The sequence below is a fragment of the Astatotilapia calliptera genome, chromosome 18, assembly GCF_964374335.1.
Source record: "Astatotilapia calliptera chromosome 18, fAstCal68.1, whole genome shotgun sequence".
NCBI classification, from domain to species: domain Eukaryota; kingdom Metazoa; phylum Chordata; class Actinopteri; order Cichliformes; family Cichlidae; genus Astatotilapia; species Astatotilapia calliptera.
The window spans coordinates 15035962-15055877 of NC_137439.1; the positions used below are offsets into that span (position 1 = coordinate 15035962).

Sequence of the window (19916 nt, forward strand, 5' to 3'; positions counted from 1 at the left end):
GCTCGAGAGCCATGGAGTAAAACTCAGTATCCATTAATACTGGTCTTCTTATATTATATCAGATAATTACACATTATTAGATACATTGTTTGATAATATCAGATAATGTTACAATAGATTATAATATTGGTTACTTTTACAATGATTTTTTTCTTTTTTTGCTTTTGGTGCCCTTTAAGCAGGAGCCTCTTTTATGTGTGAACACTGGCACCTGTAAGTCTTTTTCCATGTGAAACTAGTTGCTTATTAACGATCACAAAGAACCGTCAGGACTGTTATATAAACACAGGTGTCATATTATTAGCCACACAGGCCAGAAAACCTCTTTTAGTTTTATTAAAATCATTTTTTAATAAAATATTTTCATTAAGAAATTTACAATATAATTAATGTAATCAGTGTAACTGATATTGACAGAGGTTTGGTGATGTTTACATGAGAAGTTTTAGCCATTCTTATTAGCAAAATACTGATGACAATACTGATAATATTTGCCATTATGAAATTTCTCCCTTTGTTGGGTACGTTAAGCCTCTGTTGAGTGCTCGGTTATTGCATCCTTTTTCATCATTTTTGAGCACAATATGTGATGTAATACAAGTGTAAGAAAACAAAAAACCATCTGATAGTATTAAGCTAAGTTTGTAACTCAGTTTTTCATTCTCAGTTATTGAGAGTTTTTCCTTTCATTTTAAATCCTCCTCACTAATTTGAGTATTTGGTGTATTATAATTGAAACCTGGCTCATTGTTTGGCAAACTATGAGGTTGTGCATTACCTAATGTCTGAAGCATGGTGTATGATTACTGAAATGTACTGTTGGCCTCCAGATGCTGGGATACGAATGAGAACACTGCCCTCTGGTGGGTGATCAAAGGACCTGTGGTGGCATCTATAATGGTATGACACTTACTGGTTGCTCATTCAGTTTTCCTTTTATTAACTTGCTCACCTGCAAATGCAAAAGCTAAATGTCAAAGGCTTTCTTACAGTGGCCCCAGTTTAAATCCTATCTATCCTAATGTGGTGTGAAACAAAAGGGAAAATAATTTTTTATAGACAAGCGTGTGATTGAGTAGACCAGTTTTAAAGGCAACCAGCAACCTCTGCTTGCTACTTCCTCAGGAAGAAAACCAAGCAGAGAAGGGAAAGACCTAATGTTCAACTGACCGCAGTGAAAATATTTTCTGTTTCATGTCAGATCAATTTCGTCCTCTTCATTGGAATAATCGTGATCCTGGTCCAGAAGCTGCAGTCGCCTGATATCGGAGGAAATGAATCGAGCATTTACCTGTAAGTTACAATCGGTGGGGTTAAACGTGAGTTCAAAAATGTCAAAATTTGGATGAAGAATTTATGCTTTAATAAATTTGATTGCTGCAGTTTTCTAGATCTTGCAACCCTGCTACTCACAGAGCTAGGATTCAGAATTTTAAGTTAAGGCTGGCACTATTACTTTTTTTCATCTTGTCAAAAAATCCCAAAACCAGCATCAAAAGACCAAAAAGACCAAAACCTACAACCAACTGACCCTACAGAAGGTACCATCTGTATATTAAAAGCTGGGTGATATTTTTATAGATGCTAACATATTAAATGCATATGTTGCACAAGGGTTATTTTCTCTCTTGTGAGTGTCACAAACATGTCAATCCAGCCATTTTTTGTAATACTCTGTGATAACCTCTGACATGTCTGCCTAGATTATTTTTTTTAAAATTTCAGATTCATTTGTAGAACCCAGTGTCAGGAAGTTTGAACCTCATTATGGAGTTGTACTGTATCCAGACATCACTCCTGCTCCCCTCCCATCGGATAGTATCTTTGGAGGCCCAGCAGATAATACTTTTGTCTTCTGCAGCTTAGACCTGAGTGTGCATGACCGAGTGTGGAGATGTGTGTGCGCGTGACACTGTGCGTCTGTGTCCCTAAAGACATTGTCTTTGTTGTATTGTGTGTTGTCTTTGTGCTGTGTAGCAGCTGTGCTCAGAAATGCTTCAGTGAGCCCACACAGGCTGTTCAGCATTCGTGCAGGATGTCAGAGTTATCCACCATCACACTGTAAGTGTGTGTGTGTGTGTGTGTGTGTGTGTGTGTGTGTGTGTGTGTGTGTGTGTGTGTGTGTGTGTGTGTGTGTGTGCGTGCGTGCGTGCGTACGTGCGTGCGTCCGTGTGTGTGTGTCAGTTTCTGTCTTCTGTTCACTGCATGTGTGTGTCTATGTGTGTGTGTGTGTGTGTGTGTGTGTGTGTGTGTGTATCTCCTTCCATTATGATAAAACATTTAAAAGAATTTGACATTTTGGGATATTGTTTACTTGTTTTCTTGCTCAGAGTTGGATGACCAACACCTTTTTATTAGCTAAACAAGAGTTAACAGTATAACCTCACTATACACTTTTAATCCATAAACTGCCAAAAAAAAAGTTTAGATTCAGGTAAATATAGACAATGTGTTAAATATTAAGCTGTGAGGATTCAGAAATATCTAAATAAGTGTTTGTTACCTGAACTTGCACTGTTAAAAATAATAATATTTTTTTAATAGTGTAAGTTTATATTAAGAAAAAACAGTATGTAGAAAATTTCTGCATTTCAAAACATCACATATATTTTTAGAGATTTCTTTTTACAGTGTGCACTTTCTCTATTCCCACTTTAGGTGCTAAGCTAGCGTCACACTAAGTGGACAGATAAACAGGTGACCTACTCCTGTAACTCTCAGCAAGAAAACGAGTCAAACTCTAGTTGTGAAACTATTTCATAAGGACCCCTGGCGACACTGGACCGCACTGTAGAAACCACTGTTTTGCACAGTTGTGTCCACCAAGTGTTTGTCTGTATTGTGCCGTTGATATTGTGCGTCAGCCAGTGTTCCATCATACACGCCACAGTGTAATGACACAGCTTTATGTGACTGCCATAAAGTATCAAACACAGCGGCAGTTGAGTGCGTTCTTGCCGGTGTCTTGACCTAAAAAGAACTGATACATTAAAATAAACCTCAATCGTAAAGTTAAGAATGGATGTGTGGTGCTATTTTATTTTTCTGACTGTCAACAAATCCAGTCAACTACTTCTGACCTAATATTATAGAGCTTAAACAGCTGGGCTATGCTGATTTTTAGTCGCTAAAACTGGGCTAAGCAGTACAATTTTTAGGTGATTTAGAATATTTATTTATGCATGACCGTGTATGTGAAACTGAAAATAAACTGTAGTGCTTGTTAAAAAAAAAGTTCATCTAAAAACAGGAGAACATCATTGATCTTTTTTTATATATACTGGCTAGAAATGAGGGGCTTTAGACTACAACAAAGCAGTTTGTTGTTGGTTTTGGTCTTTTCAGTGGGTTTGTTGACATTAAGAAAAATACAGAATACCACCAGCCTTTACCTCGAACACTTTAAGTATTTATTAAATCCTCTTTTTTTATACAAAGCTGAGGATTAATATATTATTATATTAATATATAAATTTTAATATATTTTTAATATATCAATATATAAATTTGCAGCTTAATGAAACATTTAAGAAACAGTATAGTAGTGAAATGTGGCACAGCATTACATCAGCAATGCATCTCTAGCGTCACCTGACCAGCTCCAGTAAATCTACATTAAAACAACTTTGATTTGTGTCTCACTCAATCTCATTAAACTATTTGTTGTTGTTTGTTCAGGCGTCTGGCACGCTCCACCCTCCTGCTCATCCCTCTCTTTGGTATTCACTACACCGTGTTCGCCTTCTCACCTGAAGATGTCAGTAAGAGGGAGAGGCTTGTGTTCGAGCTGGGCCTTGGATCCTTCCAGGTACGCTCCTGCAGCTCCTTCATCATCCAGTTTTACTTAAAGAAGAGATCCCAGATGATGAATGAGTGAACGTAATGGGACAATAAATCATTTGAATATAGAAGATACAGCAGAATCTTAAGGAGAGTTTTAGTAATATCCAAAAGTTATCTTCTGCAGTCATTATCAACAGCTATGAAAAGTGAAGAGGAGCTAAGTACATACCCCATAAAGCCTTTTTACTGGAAGCAGTTGTGAAACTGTGAAAGTAATATTGGGCAGCACATTAAGCAGTAAGAATAACAAATTAATGCTATAAAACTACATGCAGTTAAACACAATGCCGTTAAAATGAGCCCTGCAGCAATTAAACTGGATTTATAAAAGGATAAAATAGATGGAAACAATTATTCTATATTGTCTCCGATGCCAGGAGGAAATGTGTTTATCAGTGAAAGATCAGCATCAGTAATGATGAAAAAAAGACTAAAATATCTTCAGTGACTCACTTAAATTATTTTGTTTGTTTCATCCAATAAGATGCCATTAGGGGGTGATCAGCTAACATGCTAGGTAGTCAATTTCTTTTGTGTTTTTACATTTTTGACAGCACACTGAGGAACACATTTATAGACAATTGTTTTTGTTAAAGTAAAGCTACATGTAGATACAATGGTCGACAATTTCACTGGCTCTATTTTTCTAAAGTTGAGAGTTCATGATAGGCTTTTCTAAGTCTGTCCTTTTTCTAACGAAAAGCAGGCACGGCTGTCATCATCTTCCTAGTGCAGGTTAACCCTTTACCTTCATTTGCATTTGATTTATTTTGTGCAAAGTCATCAAAGGGTGACTTGAGAAGGCATTTTAAATTTTATTGGAAAAGAAAGTGCCTTGGAGTTCTTTGAGGATTTAGCGTATGTTTATCCTTTTCAAAGAACACCTTAAACAGAAGCAGTTTGAATCCAGGAAGTGCTCCTTCTCAGGAACAGTTGAACATTTATTTTATGCGTATAGTATTTATTTGATGAGAAAGATAAAATGCCAAACCTTATAATGGTTTTGTTCATTTTCTTTTTTAAAAATTATGGCTTTTTGTCATGCATTTTGTTAGGCCTTGGTCACCTTAGCTGGCAGTAAACTGACAGAGACAGGTATCTGTGGCAGATATGTCTTATCAGCCTGGTCACTTACAAAATGGTAGATGTAAATATAACCATTAGTTGTAGGTAAAACTAACTGCTGGTGGCCAATTTTTCCAAATAATGTACTTTGATATACATTTAACATCCCAAATACTGAAGAGACCTGTACGTTGTGCACAGCAAAAGCAGAAGTCAGTTTTCCTCTTTCTTTTCTCTTACAGTGCTTATAACATCAGTGCTATACATATATAGCACAGCTGTCATAAGTGTTGCTTGATTATATTAAATGTATATATTACCACAGTTAGATTAAACTGAATCTCGAGCAAATTTTCTCTCATTTCTCTTTCAATTTTCTCTCCATCCTCCTCCTCAGGGTTTTGTGGTGGCTGTCCTCTACTGTTTCCTCAATGGAGAGGTAAGCTTCCCCCTTATTTATTCATATACACGCTCACTTCTTCATAGTATTTTTTATAATAGTTCTTGTGCTTGCAATTTCAGGATGAATCTCTGTGCTTATAATCCTACCCAAATTAATATAACTTAATATAAATTTTATCACCATTTAATAAATTTTGTATAATATACAATTAGTTGTAATATACATTAGTTGTAAGCAAATATGAGGACAGATAGTATAACTTCTCCCATGAAGCATCTGCAAGTGATGCAGAAGCAATCTGTCTGTTTAATCATATAGTGTAAGAAATATTAAAAATCTAATGAGTTATTTTATATTTATGTAAAGCATTAGTTGCTGGCCAGTGTTGAAAAAAGTGTGCCTTCTGAGAACTGATGACCTTTTTCCATATTTTCCCCAGATCAGCTATAATTTAAAAAATAAAGTAATTTTAAATTAGAATCTTAAAAAGTCTTTCAGTTCTAACGTTTTATATATCAGGACATAATAAAAAAAATATTGTCCTTACCAGGTTCGAAAATTATTTGAATACAGATGATCAAGAACACACACTCCACTTTGTTCCAGATGTCTTTTGGTTTGTTCAGATGCAGTTTTGCAAAAACTAAACTGAGGCTTCCTCTTCACAACTCTTTGAAACAGGCCATATTTATTATAATTTTCTGATAGTACTGTCATGATCTTTAACATTTAACATGCTGAGATCCATAAAGAGAGATATGCTGGGTCTTGGGGTTTTTGCAGTTTCTCTGAGCACTGCATGGTCAGACATTGGGATATTGTCTTGGTTGTTTTCCACTTTTGAATATTTTTTCTCACTGTAGAATGATGGACTTGAGTTTGTTGACCTTATAACTCTTTCCAGATTGAGCAGCAGCAACAATTGCTTATTTAAGTTGGTTGCCAATGTCTGTCTCTGGAAAACACAAGAACCTGAAAAGTCAAAATAAGTCTTTTTATAGAGGTGCTCACACTTGCTGGTTATCAGATAATTAAGGTCATTCAATTATCAGTACCTCACTTCTACTTACCCTGTTAATTCCTCAGGAAGGGGAAAAGGTATAGATAGTTTTTCATACACAACTTCTCCATTATTCATATTTACTTAATTTTAATACCTGCTAAGAACCAGATTTTTTTTAATACTATGTCCTGATACATAAAACGTTGGAATTATTATCTATTATAAAAGCCATGTTATATTACAGTCCCAAATCCCAAAAAGTTGGCATGCGTGCATGTCTTTCGAACGCTCTAGATCACATTAGGAAACTCTTCTTTCTAAAAACCTCACCTTTACTGTACCTTTTCGTGGAGCTGGTACAGCTTAAAGTACATTAAAAATGACCTTGTGAAGTTTCTCCCTGAAGGTGCAATCGGAGATCAAGAGGAAATGGCGCAGCTGGACGGTGAACCGGTACTTTGCTGTGGACCTGAAGCAGCAGAGGCATCCTTCGTTGGCCAGCAGTGGAGTGAACGGCGGGACTCAACTGTCGATCCTCAGCAAGAGCAGCTCGCAGATACGCATGTCGAGCCCGCTGGCGGAGAATGCCAACATCAGCCTCCCGACCTGAGCATCTGATTTGCTAGAATCAACTTCAAGGTGCCGTTCCACTTACCTACATCAGACCAACCAGAGCAGACCAAAGTGGCCCCTCAAACCTCTTGCATGTAGTTAATTCACCTTTAGAAAATTAATCTTTCTGAAAACATTTACTGGAGATTTTATGTCTTTATCATTTAATATTGAAGTAATATATTTAATTTATCTCACTACCTTAGACTACTTTAGGTTGCAATTTATATGATTAATGACTTAAAATGAATATTTTTGCACAACTTAAATTACATTTTATTGATTTAAACTCTCTTTATATAATATTTCCCCCTTTTATTGTTTTATTTACATTCAGATAGGAGATGGTGCCACAAGAGACACTATTAAAATAATAATAATAATACATTTTAAGAAATAAATAGCTTGACATAAAGTATGGGGTCATATTTGGCTGTTGGTGTAAAGTAAATGTGCTTCAAAGTGCCAAACTGGTTGCCTGACTGGATTTCATTACAGCCCAAAGTTAATTATCAACCAAACGTTCGCCTTGCTTGTAAAAAATGCTCATTGTTTAAATGTTTTGTCTTGAATTTAAACATTTTCTACTTTCAGCCGTAAGTACAGAGTATGTCAAAATATAACTTATATATAAAGAAAAAAAAACAACTCATGGATTGTGTAAATAGTGACTTTTAGTGTCTAGATCAGAATTTCTTTATTTAGGATAACGCAGTATTGTTATGACCTTTTCAAATAAAAGGAACTGGAGCCCAGATCTGTAGACTACATCCCATATCCAGAGGACCCAGAAGATCCTGCCCACTCTAGTCTGGACTATTTTTTGTATGAAATGAAAAATAAAAACACATACAGTATATATAAAAGAGATGTGAACGAACAGTGTTTCCCAACCTTGGGAATCCCAAGATTAGATTGAATTAGAGGGACTGTGAGATGTTAGCCATAATGTGGACATTAATATTGGTTTGTTTTTCCTTCTAGTTCCTCATCTTGATGCTTAAAATAAGCAGCCTGTCCTCACAGAGTGTGATGATGGGTTGTGAGTTGACTTAGTTTTGTTTTAAGCGGTTACAGATCAGAAAGGTTGGGAACCACTGGTCTACTATCTGAACCAACTAGAGCCTTTAGCTGCTCTACTAGTGGAGCTCGAGTCCCCTTTTCCCTTTTCAGACAGATTTTTTTTGCAAACTGTGAACATAAACAGTACACGTGCCATATAGTGGATGCTTTCACCCAAAGCTCTTCATAGTGCCATGAGTTTAAATGTACATCGTTTTATTGTAGGGGAAAGATTCCCACTGTCAACATGCTCTTGAACATAACAGATTTCATTGTCTCTTGATCTCTTTCCTCCAAGCTTGAGACCATTGTGCCATAATAAATTGTTCCTACTCTAATTTTAACCATCCTACGCTCATATTCCAAAGTGCCTAGTCGGTCACAAATAGCTATCATTTTTACATTTTTACAGGTAATCTAAAGGTGCAGCGAGTCATTTCAAAGAATGTACAGAGTGGTGGATTTCAGTGTAGATTGAAGAAAATATGCTTTTTCCATTGTGTGTCTCAAAACTTTATTAGTGAATTTCTCATCATTGTCAGTTTATTAACTTACACACAGTGTAAAAAGAGTCCTGCTGTGTAGTTTTCCATAATTTTTATTTATTTTATTTATCTCTTGGTTTACAGCCATGATGTATCTACAACACTCATTTTAGCAGCAATGTGAAAGATAAATGGCTTCAAAACAAAACAAAAAAACAAGTGGTGTAACAGTCAACATTAAAGGCTTTAATGTGACAGCTCTTGACAATCGCTGATTTTTGCTCATTTTTCTATTTTGTTTGTGCAAAAAACAGACTGAGAAACAATAATTGTACAAGTGGGAAAATTATTTAATAGAATAAAATGTGAAATGATGTAAACAAAAATAGTTTTTTCACCATATTTATTTTATGTACCATCATAGTTGGATTCTAAGAATGTAGTATCTTTGAACAATGAATTGATGATACTTTACAGATAAGGATGTATATTTATTTTCCATGAAATGGTGCCATGTAAAGTGACTATATGTACAGTATACATGCTTTTTTGTGCATAAAACATAGTTGTGGTTCTAATGTATGATTTCATTATTTTGAGTGATGTGGTGTTCTTGGTCTAAGTGCCATAAATGTAGTGTCAGAAGAAGTGAGAGTGGGAGATGCATAGCAAAGTCTCTCACTCTAGAGAAAGACAAAAAACACAAGAAGCAGATGCAACCTCTGAAAAGTAACATTATATCAAATGCATCATCTTTGCAGCTTGTGGACAGTAGAGTGAGGACAACAGACAGGGGACATGATTTTATTCAAATAGATTTTTAGAGGTGGAACAAATGCAACAGACAAAACACAAAGTGTGTAAGAGAGTGTGACTTTAAACACAAACACTCTGCTGCTGCTTAAGTGTTTCTATCACCAGCCGTCACTCTGAGTGTTAAACAGCTCAGATGTAAACGACCATGTCTCAAAGCTGTTACTGTATGTGAAAAAAAGAAGAGTAAAAATGACTCCTTGCTCATTTCCGTGCTGTGTATTTGTCTACCACAGGGTGGCAGTAAAATGTTAAGGAGAGTGGACAGTTTTGACAGGCACTGTTTTGCTCATGTTTAGAAATGTAGGATAGGGGGTAGAGATGCTTATATGCCATATTTTTATTCTTTTTCTACATCTGTTTTTGTGACAAGCCCAACATTTTGATGTCCATAATAAAACTTAAATTAACATTGTTTTGTTTTTTCAATGTAGAGATATGTGTTTTTCTGTCATGCCATATCTCAAATTCCTCCCCTTCACTTTAGTGAACTGTGAACTGTGTCAGTTTTTAACCATACTGTGAGATTAGAGGAAATCTGGAGAATTTGTTTTGATTCTTAGCACTAGCTAGAGGAAAACTGAGCATTGTAGCTTTTAGCTAAATTTTGGCTAAAAGAGACCACACTGCTTTTCATAAACCTCTTCTTGCATTTATTTTAGAATTATTATAACAAACGAATGTATCAAAGAGAAACCCTGATAATTTTTTTTAATATTATATATAGAGATATATAATAGCGTGATAACACGCTTATATCTGTATGCTAGAAAAAGAAGCTATATCCAGTGATTAGGGAAACAGCTAGCCTCTGATCCTCATTTAACTCCCTATTTTATACCCATACCAAAAATACAATATATATAATTTATGAATAAACCTAAAAGGCTGTTTCCCATACCTAGTAGATTTCTACTACCTGGAAGTGACTTTTTTTACTAGAAGAGAAACCCCCCCTCCCCTTAGCTAAATAAGCTACCTGGACAGCAAGCTAATATCTTGTCTTTTTGCCAGCATTTTTAGCATCAATCTCATTTAACTTTCTGCAAAAAAAAAAAAAAAGTAAATGAGTGTTTCTAAAACTGATTAAAAAAATATTTTGACTGTAGTTATTCTATGTGGCATATCTCTGTGCTAAGATGCTGTTACTTTGGCGGTTGTGCTTGTTGAGCCGGTTTTATGATGTTTTGATTGTGTGTTAAGTCTTGATTGCCAATGAATTGAATGTACCGTTGTCGCTCAGCTGCTCTTAAATGTTGCCTGCTATAAATTTGCCATAGTGTACAAATGATGTCTTTTCTTTATCATGTATGCATACTTTTGGCACACAGGTGGACCTCTTGACTAAGACCTGCAGTGTTTGTGGCTGTGATTTTGTACATTTCTTTATGTACCAGTTTTCAGTGTGTGTGTGTGTGTGTGCGTGTGTGTGTGTGTGCATCTGTGTTTGAAAGTTGGAGACTGTAATCTGTATGCATGTGTATGTAATGACAAGCATTTAAATATATGTAAATTCTCAGTTTAATGAAGAAAAAATATCTATGAACTTTCATCAAAGGTTCTACCTGTGACAGTGTGCCATGTGTAACAAGCGTTCTGGTGTCCAACATTCATGTCTCCAGTTGTGTAAAATTGACTGCAAAATAAACTTATCGGTGGTAAGTTGTTGTACTTGCAAAGAGTGTGATTCATTATTCAAAGATGGAAGATTTACTTACATTTACTATCGGTGTAAGAAGTTTACATACACATGGGTGTGAATGTCATGGCAATTTGGGGCTTTTAATAATTTCTTTGAATTGTTCTTTTTCCAGGATGAAATGATTGCACAGTATCCATCTTTAATGACTTTAAAAAAATAAGAATTATCCACACAAGGTCAAAAGTACACGTATAAGCTACATCGCCACTAATATTTGATTAAATACAGAATTGGTAGAGTTCATTTAAATTCGTTGGTTTCCTGGCATCACTTGGCTTTAAGTATAGTCCACAAATTTTCAACAGGGTCGAAGCCAAGGCTTTTAAAAAGGTCATTCCACAAGCTTAATGTTAGCCTGCTATATTCATTCCAAAACCAGATCCAAGTTTAGGATGATTGTCCTGTTAGAACACCCAATTACGTCCAAGCTTCGGGCTGTTGATCTCAGGTGATGTTGAAGAATATGGAGGTAGCACTCCATTATTCTAAACACTTTGTTGAATGTACTAGTATCACTGACAGCATATCAGTCCAAGAGCACCACCACCATGCTCCTCCAAACATACCTCGTGCTGTAGGAGCCAAATAGCTCAATCTTTATCCCATCTGACCGTAAAACTTTTTCCCCAGAAGACAAGTTGCTTGTCTATATGTGCAACTGCAAATTTCAGCCAAGCTTGAAGGCAGCGATTTTGGAATAGGGGCTTCTTTCTTGATCAGTGCCTAATCAGGCTAAGGCAATGTAATACTGGACCCACTGTGAACAGTGACGCTGGTGTTTCAGCAGTTTCCAGGCTTGAGCTTTTGTGGTTCCTGGGTTGTTCCTGAATGCCTTATCAGATCTTGGCAAAGCGGTGACACATACAAATAACTTGTACTTATGTACAGTTGTTTGAACTGATGATCTCAGAATTTGCAGATGTTTAAAAATGGCTCAAACGTTCTTCTTTTTAGAGCTTCATTGTTCCTTGGACTTTACCATTGTTCTGAGTATCGGTCAATCAAACAAAGAAAAAGAGAAACTACCAGTTGTAGTCAATTATGATTACCGATGAGAAGTTAATATGTCTTTGCTTTATCAAGTCAAAGGACATTTTAGATCCTGAATATGTACTTTTGACTCTGTGTATATTAGAGAAAATCCAAAATAGCTTAAAACTTGTGCGCCTAATTCTTGCTTCTTGTTCTTGTTTTTTTAAAGTCATTAAAGCTGCATGCTGTACAATCACTCCATCCTGGAAAAAGAACCGATCAAAGAAATCATTAAGAGTCCAAAATCACCATGACAGTCACACCCATGGTGTGAAAGTCACAACTGTGGAGAAGAACAGGATTTTTGCACTACACGTATAACTTTATTGCGGGGGATTGCACCCAGTGTGAGTAACAATCTTTGTTGGTGTCTGCGCTAAAGTAACCTGAGGGGTCCACTTTGGAAAAACTATCCTAAAACATTAACTGTACGACTTTGATAGATTTAACAGATAATCCTGGGTGCTTGTTAATAAATGTTAATTATTATTATTATTCTAAGGGGTTTTTGGACATACGCGTTCAAGACCAGTTTTGGTCCTCTGCTCCATACGGGATTTAAAAGTAATTTAAAAAAGAGTTTAAAATAAAATAATTTATCTAAAAAAACATTTTATTTAAAACAAGTTGGCTTTCAGTTTATGACTGCAGAATTTGTTCAAGCAAAAGTCAAATCCAAGACACAGAAAATATTTCTTACCAGTTATTGTGGGCAATTGTGTTTATTCAAGCCAAAAAATAAAACGTTTGCTCTCAGCAGCATTAAACTGTTACCCTCATTGGAGTACCATGTCATGAGGAGAACCACCAAAGCTTAATGTTATATTTCACAGTTTTCTATATTTTACATTTCCTACGATTTATAAATTATTCTATTCGATAAAAGTTTCATCCCATTTTATTGAGTATAGCTTCTTGTGTATATTGTATAACATATATTATACTAATTCATATACACATAAAATAAAATATTATTATACAAGTTGTATCTACTTATTAGGCCAATAGAAGGGGGGATAGATGGGCTCAGTAGGATCACTGAGATATCAGCTGCGACAACCGGAAGTGTTTTACATTCATTATGAATCGAGCAAGTAGGGCCTATAGGCATAATTTTTAGGTCTGAGGAATAAAGAGGGTCTGAGGAAGGTGAGGTTTGGCTTCAGGTCCAACATTGTATTTGGGGAAAGGAGAAAATGTGCTTTTCTTAGGTCCTGGTTAAAATTCTGATAGAAAGGAAATCCTATTCTTAGATGGAAAAAGTAAACACTGAATACTTTTAAAACCACAAATGTTCATCTATTACTGTGCATTACATGCGCGGGTACACTGTTACAGTGTTTGATGTCAATTGTGTGTAGTTAATCTGGTACTATCTTTGTGTTAAAGATCTTGTATAGTGAAATATTTTTGTACACTAATGTGTCTGCAGCTTTGCTGAATATAAAGACTTAAAAAGTGCAGGGCTGAGATGCAGCATATGAAGTTAAACCAAACTTAACTTCAGAGATGCTGGATGAACTATTACTTTAGGAAATATAATTAAGCAAGCTGTTCCCAGTCTTTATGGTGAGCAAATCTAACAAACTGCTGCTTAAAATAATTACATAATTACAAATGCAAAGGCTTAATGGTTGTACAATTCTCAATACGTATTTGTGTGCACACCTACTATAAAATTTATATACTGACTAGAAAAATCACGTGAACGTCCCCTGAGGTCGGAACAACAACACAGAAAGTCTGAAAAGACATCTTGTGCATCTCTGCAACCCCAGGCACATCTCACAGAAAGGCATAATTTGACACCCTGGGGTGAGGAAGTGTTGTAAAAGCACATGAACACACAGAACTCTGAAAAATGACTTCCAAACTCCAAAAATTGGACCACCTGAGGAGCACTTGAATGCACAAATAAGAGGTGCTATGTTTTATTGTGCTGTAACTTTGGACCATTGTCAGTGTGGGTAACCAGCCCAGTGTTGTTAAACACAACCATTTTATGACATTGTATTATGTAAATGCCAGGCACTCTTTTAATAATTTGGTATTTCTTTAAGTGCAACTAGTACATCAAATGCTCATGATTTATCACATCTGACAACACCATAAATATGTGGAAAGCAGCAAATAAATATTCACAAATCCAATGGCTCATCATCAAACCAATAAGTTAAAACATGATGTACCAATTAATGGCAATGCAAAATGCTTGTCCTGGACTCTCTGGATCGCAGTACTTTAAAAAATTATATATAGATATACATAACATATATATTTCAGTCAGTGAAATGCTAAGTGAGCAAGCACGCACAACTCCAGAGTGGTCCTTCAAAAGTTTCCAGTATAGACTGCTCCTGCTGCTTGCTGCACAGAACTATTTCACATATGTTAGCGATTTCCCAAATCCAGTGTTTCCACAGCTGTCTCTATTGAGGTTTCTCATGTCATGAGCCCATTGCTCAAAAGTTGTCTTCCATAATGATGAAAAACACCCATCACTTGACAACTGGTCATTAGTGGTTCCTGGAGGCTGTTGGGTGTAATTGAAAGCAAAGATTTTTTTTTCTCTAATACGTCTCTAATTCACTTCTCTTGCTGACCATTGTACAGCTGTACAATATGAATTTCCCCAGTGTGGGATAAATACAGTCTATTTCTATGTCTAAACAAGGAGCTTCAGCACTGCAGCCCACATTTTTTAAAAGGCACAACTTATACTTTGCAGACACACAGTCGCCACTTTTTTTCACAGTTTTTACTTGAGATAAAAGCCCCTTTTCCATTAGAACCTACTCGGATCGACTTGCCATGGTTCACCACGGTTTTCAGGGTCTTCTCTTAGTTCATAGTATCTGGACCAGGTACTAACATAGTACCTGCTTGGCCAGGGTTCATAGTGAACCGAGCTTTTGCTAAAATGTGACGTGGTCAGACTGCATGCCGCCAATTGGCTAGTCAGGGGCATCGCTCAATGAGTCATGATAGCATCCCATTCACGAAAATCAAAAACACTTATTTTGAAACCTGGTAACGAGGGGAAATGGCTACAAAAAACAATGCCATGGTCCCCAAGTCTGATAAAAAGCCACAGACTGAACAGCAGGTATATTCTTGCCTCGATGTCCACCTTTGTTGTAGCATTCATTTCATACATTAACCGTGTATTTATCAACGCTCCGCCCCGTTTCTATAACAATGACCATGCACATTAGGTGGTACTCAGTTGTAATGGAAAACCAGTCGATCCGAGTCAAGACGTGGGCGAGTCGTGGTGAGTCAATCCGAGTAGGTATTAATGGAAAAAGGGGTTAACTAGACAACGTCTGTAGACAAATCACTTTCATTCAAATGATGACCATAGCAGCATGCTAGCAGCGAAAGCAATCACAAGGTTGGGGAATACACATTTTTCCCTAGAAACTGGGGGTTGCTAGGTGGTTACTGACCTATCTATAGGCCTGTTTAACCTCCAGCAAACACTTTTAACTCGTTGGGAAATAAACTTTTTTCCTTCTAACTGGTAATTGCTACCTGGCAATTACCAGTTACCTGGTTATTGACTGGCCTCTAGGCCAGTTTTTCTTGAATTTTGTGTTTTGGTGGATTTAGTAATTTCCTTTTGATCAATTTGCTACTGTGTTACTGTCACCGCTGCAACTTGACACCTTTCCTGAAACCTGGTTTGGTGGCTTTATTAGGTGGGGTCAGTGTTAGCCTAGCTCCTTGTTTTGTTTTCAGCCTGCTTGCTAAGTGCTTGCTACCTTCAACAGCTGTTAAGCACTATTATGACAGTGTCTTGACACTGCCTGCCAGCATACACACAGTTAAAAGATGACCTCCGCCAGGTAAAGCAGGAACTGGAGAAAAAGGATGAGCTAACCATGGAGTTCTCATCTGTCATCACTACACAAGCTAAGCACTTAGCTTCTCTACACTCCTCCTGCTGCAGAACCAACTGCTTTTCCACGCATTTCCTCACTGTGACACCATACTCCCCTTCTGTCCAGTTCTGTTTCTACTGGAGGTAACCCTGTCATATACTGTCAGGTCAGTTGAATCTGTGGTTTGTCTTATATGACAGTTAAAACCTAATTTTTTATAGTATAACATTTCCTTAGTCTTTTCCCATTATTTTTGGTTCTTGTTCTTCTAATGTGTGTATGCAGGAGTGAATGTACTGTAAGATATTTGCCTGTGTTTGGACTTGTACATTACATCCTGTTTCATCCAAACTAGGAATTTTGTAACTGCATTTTTTAAATAAAATAATCATTGTTGTTATTATTATTAACATTGCTGTTAGTATCATTATTAGCATTACTATTAGCATTATTATTAGCATTATTACTGCAATGTCACCATGCTCACACACTCAAAATGGCAGACAAATTAACATCTGAGGTTTGTCGTCATGTGTCTGCAAATGCTAAATATGATTCCACAACATTTTTGCTCAGTCATTAACTCAGGGCCAGCTCTGTCCCCAGGTTTTCCTCTTTCCTCTGTGGCACCGTGACATCCCTACAAATCAACCACCATCGGAGACGGTCCAAGAAAGAGCACGCTGTGTTTCAAATGAGAAATGTGTGCTGTACCATCCTTAAACTGCAGCCACAACTGCTTCTGAAATCAGTATAATGCATCCTGATACATTTCCTCCTCACTCACCTGTGCTCATTCTGGTAACCTGTTCTTAGAGAGGGGTTGTTGAATTAATGTCATCAGCATGTTCAGCTCCAAGGACTGATTCATTTTTCCCCTTCCTTTTCCTTTGTGAAACATTTTCTTCATTAATGATCTCTGAAATCATACAGAAGAGATGTTGCCACTAGAAGCAGGCAGCCCGAGCCCCCCATGAGTCCGAATTGTGATCTGAGTGATGCTTCTCTTAGCTGGTGTGAGATTACTTTGATTGTGGCACTTCCACAGCCACCTCCGCAGCTCTGTTTGGACCTGCAAACAAATAGAAATTGCAGAAAGTTACAGATGCCTAGGCTTTTTGTTCACCTGTTGAGCAAAATGGTTAATGTCTCTGCAATGCTGCCATTTACCCATACCAAAAAATGTGTTTGAGGTTTTCACTCCAAAGAATAGCTCTTACCTCAGGGCAGCTATTTATGATAAATGTTTGTATGACTTTTTTTTATTACACAAGCTTCCCCTCCATTTGCCTACCTCTCCATTCATGAAACAGTAAAGAAGCGCCACCACAAACCCCTGCAACATAAAAGACATCTGTTTCAAGATAAAATCATAAGAGTAAGAACTGATTGCATGTACAGTCCGCTTAAGGGAAAACAGTGACTTGTGTTGCTAACACTTAATTGCACAAAGCATCACAATAACTTAGAGAACAAACAAGCAAAACAGGATGAAGCTGCAGGCTTTGAAGAAGTCATTCGGTTGCTGATTTATTGTTGTTTGTTAATTCATTTTGTCATGTTTATGGGATACATTTTGTGCTGCATAAATGTCAACATTCCACATAGTTATAGTCTTACACATGCACAAATATTATGGAGTGGTTATTTATGACCGTGATTATTTCAGCCAGCAAGGGCTGCCGCTCTTAGGGGTCGCCATAACAGATCATCTGCTTCCATTTCTCCTAGTATCTAGTATTCCTAGTATCCTCTTCTGCCACATATTCATATGAATGTACTCTTCCTACATATGCCCAAACCATCTCAACCTTGTGTCTCTATCGCTCAAGCCCTCCTTCTGATATTCTCATTTCTAATCGTGTCCATCCTGGTCACTCCCAATGAAAATCTTAACATCCTCAACATTGCCACTTTCAGGATCAGCTCCTGTGTTTTTGTCAGTGCCACCATATCCCAACCAAACATTACAGCAGGTCTCATTAACATTTTGTAAACCCTCCCTTTTACTTTGGCTGCTATCCTTCTGTCACAATCATCCCAACACTCATCTCCACCAACTCCACCCTGACTGCACTCTCCTCTTCACTTCTGCTGTGCACCCTGTATTGTGTCTTGTATCTACTGACTTTCATTCCTTTTTTAACTTGTCCATCACCACTGCATACAAGAAGGTCCTCAGAGCTGATCCCTGATGTAGTCCTACTCCCACCTTGAACTCATCTGTGTCTCTGTCTCCTACTGCACCTCAGTGATATACTCATACAATACCACAGTTCCTCCAAGCACACAATCAATGACTTCTCTAGATCCATGAACACACAGTGAAGCTCCTTCTGGCCTTCTCTATATTTCTCTATATTTCTCTATCAACTCTCTCAAATATCTTATCTGTAGTGTTGTCTGTGAAGGTTCTCAGTCATCCAGATCATTGCAGTCTAAGGAGCTTGGTGAGAAAAGTGTCTGGACTATACAGCTGTCATCCGAGAAACTTCCGAGAGTGCCAGACCCTCTTGGGGACATTCCCGTAGGGCTTAAAATCTGGGACTCTCCACCAGTTGCTCTTTGAACTGAAGAAGCTTCTTAGATGAGAGGTGAAACGTCTTCAGTCCAGATGCTTTTCTTTCCAAGTTCTGTAGTGTTACTTCTTGGCATGAACCCATACTGCTGCTAACTGATATCACCTCTCTCCTTAACCTAGCTCCATGAACTACAACTGAATGTCTACATGGGATCACTCATCAGCTTTATCCCTCTGTTACCTCCTGTTTTAACTTTGCGCATAATCTTGATAAATTGGAAGATACAATAGGATATCAGTGTGCGCAGGTTTCTCTAAAATATAATAATCGAGTTGAGAATTCAGTGAATTTTAGAGGGACAGGTGCTGGAACAGACTGAGGGATGGATGGCAGACACCTCACCATCACATAAGTTCATCTGGCCTTCAGCCGACGAGCTTTAGTTATTATTGTGCATGCACAGGTATAAATATCAATTCCATGATGATTCAGATTTGTAACACCTGTGCTTCTAATGTGACAAGGAAAATAAATCTGCTGGGAAGAATTTCAACTTGAGAAATGTGAGTTATTTATTTTTAGCAATTCTTTGTGAACTGTGATTCTGAAGTTTAATACCTGAAAGGAGCCCAGTCCCAGCTCGATGTAGAGTCTGGCTGCTACTCCAGTGTTCTCAGGCAAGAAGGCAAATACAGTGTAGTGCATCCCAAACAGAGGAATCAGGAACAGGGTGGATTTTGCCAGCCTCCTGAGTGAAGCAAAAAGAAAGGACTGAAAAATAACAAATAAGTCCAGATAATGATGCAACACTTTGAAAGATTACAGTGTGTTACCAGTATGGTCAGCTACTTTCAGTCATGTCAGAGGTACAAGTTTCAAATGCCAGACAGACTAAATGCGTCATTCAGGTTTCATCAAAGCTACAATGGTGGTGTCAGATTTTCATTACACTGACCTTTAAAACAACATCGTCATCAGGCCAATCAGTGGAAAAGATTAAAATGTCAAAACACAAAACCTGAACACATTGTGCTTAGTTCAGCTCATATCACTGATGTCTAAATATCATGTAAATGTTGCCATTTAATTTCTTATGACATTTTGTTGAAATGGTTTCCCGCAAGTAATGTGGTTTGAAAAGAGCAACTCAACATCTGCTTCATCATCAAAAGACACTGAGATAAGTATCATGTTTATGCTCTTCATCATTTACTTTTCTGTATATCCTATTGAGATTGGAAAACCTAGCTGGGTACAGATCCACTCACAAGAGTATCCAGTTCATCAGAGATCAACAGACAGCTGTTATCCTAACAACTGACATGTGTGTGTTTTTTATTCTCACTTTAGTTTCCTCAGTGACACTCTCACATGTATGAGGATGTTGCAGTATATGTTTTAGTCATCTAGATAGTCAGATTAAACCATAAAATAGCTCTAATCAGAAATATTATCACAGCTTCAACTGCTTAAAGATTAAAGATGGAGGG

At 37.1% G+C, this 19916-nt stretch overlaps 2 protein-coding genes across 6 annotated transcripts in view; one reads left to right on the top strand and one right to left on the bottom strand.

The window, feature by feature from the left end:
- LOC113010475 (pituitary adenylate cyclase-activating polypeptide type I receptor-like) overlaps positions 1–10948 on the top strand; it is a 33267-nt gene extending 22319 nt beyond the window's left edge. For 2 of the 5 annotated variants that reach the window (XM_026149539.2, XM_026149540.2), the window contains exons 10-15: positions 831–900; positions 1202–1293; positions 1978–2061; positions 3679–3808; positions 5306–5347; positions 6708–10948. In XM_026149539.2, coding sequence (XP_026005324.1) covers positions 831–900; positions 1202–1293; positions 1978–2061; positions 3679–3808; positions 5306–5347; positions 6708–6932 — 643 coding nt within the window. In that variant the 3' untranslated portion in view covers positions 6933–10948. The remainder of the gene's footprint in view (positions 1–830; positions 901–1201; positions 1294–1977; positions 2062–3678; positions 3809–5305; positions 5348–6707) is intronic. The other 3 variants (XM_026149542.2, XM_026149544.2, XM_026149545.2) reach the window with 3 other exon arrangements.
- The window catches only part of ghrhra (growth hormone releasing hormone receptor a), a 32026-nt gene continuing 20680 nt past the window's right edge, over positions 8571–19916 (bottom strand). Inside the window, exons 9-11 of the mRNA XM_026150538.2 lie at positions 19045–19174; positions 17199–17240; positions 8571–16976 (exon numbers count right to left, since the gene is read on the bottom strand). Coding sequence (XP_026006323.2) covers positions 16830–16976; positions 17199–17240; positions 19045–19174 — 319 coding nt within the window. The 3' untranslated portion in view covers positions 8571–16829. The remainder of the gene's footprint in view (positions 16977–17198; positions 17241–19044; positions 19175–19916) is intronic.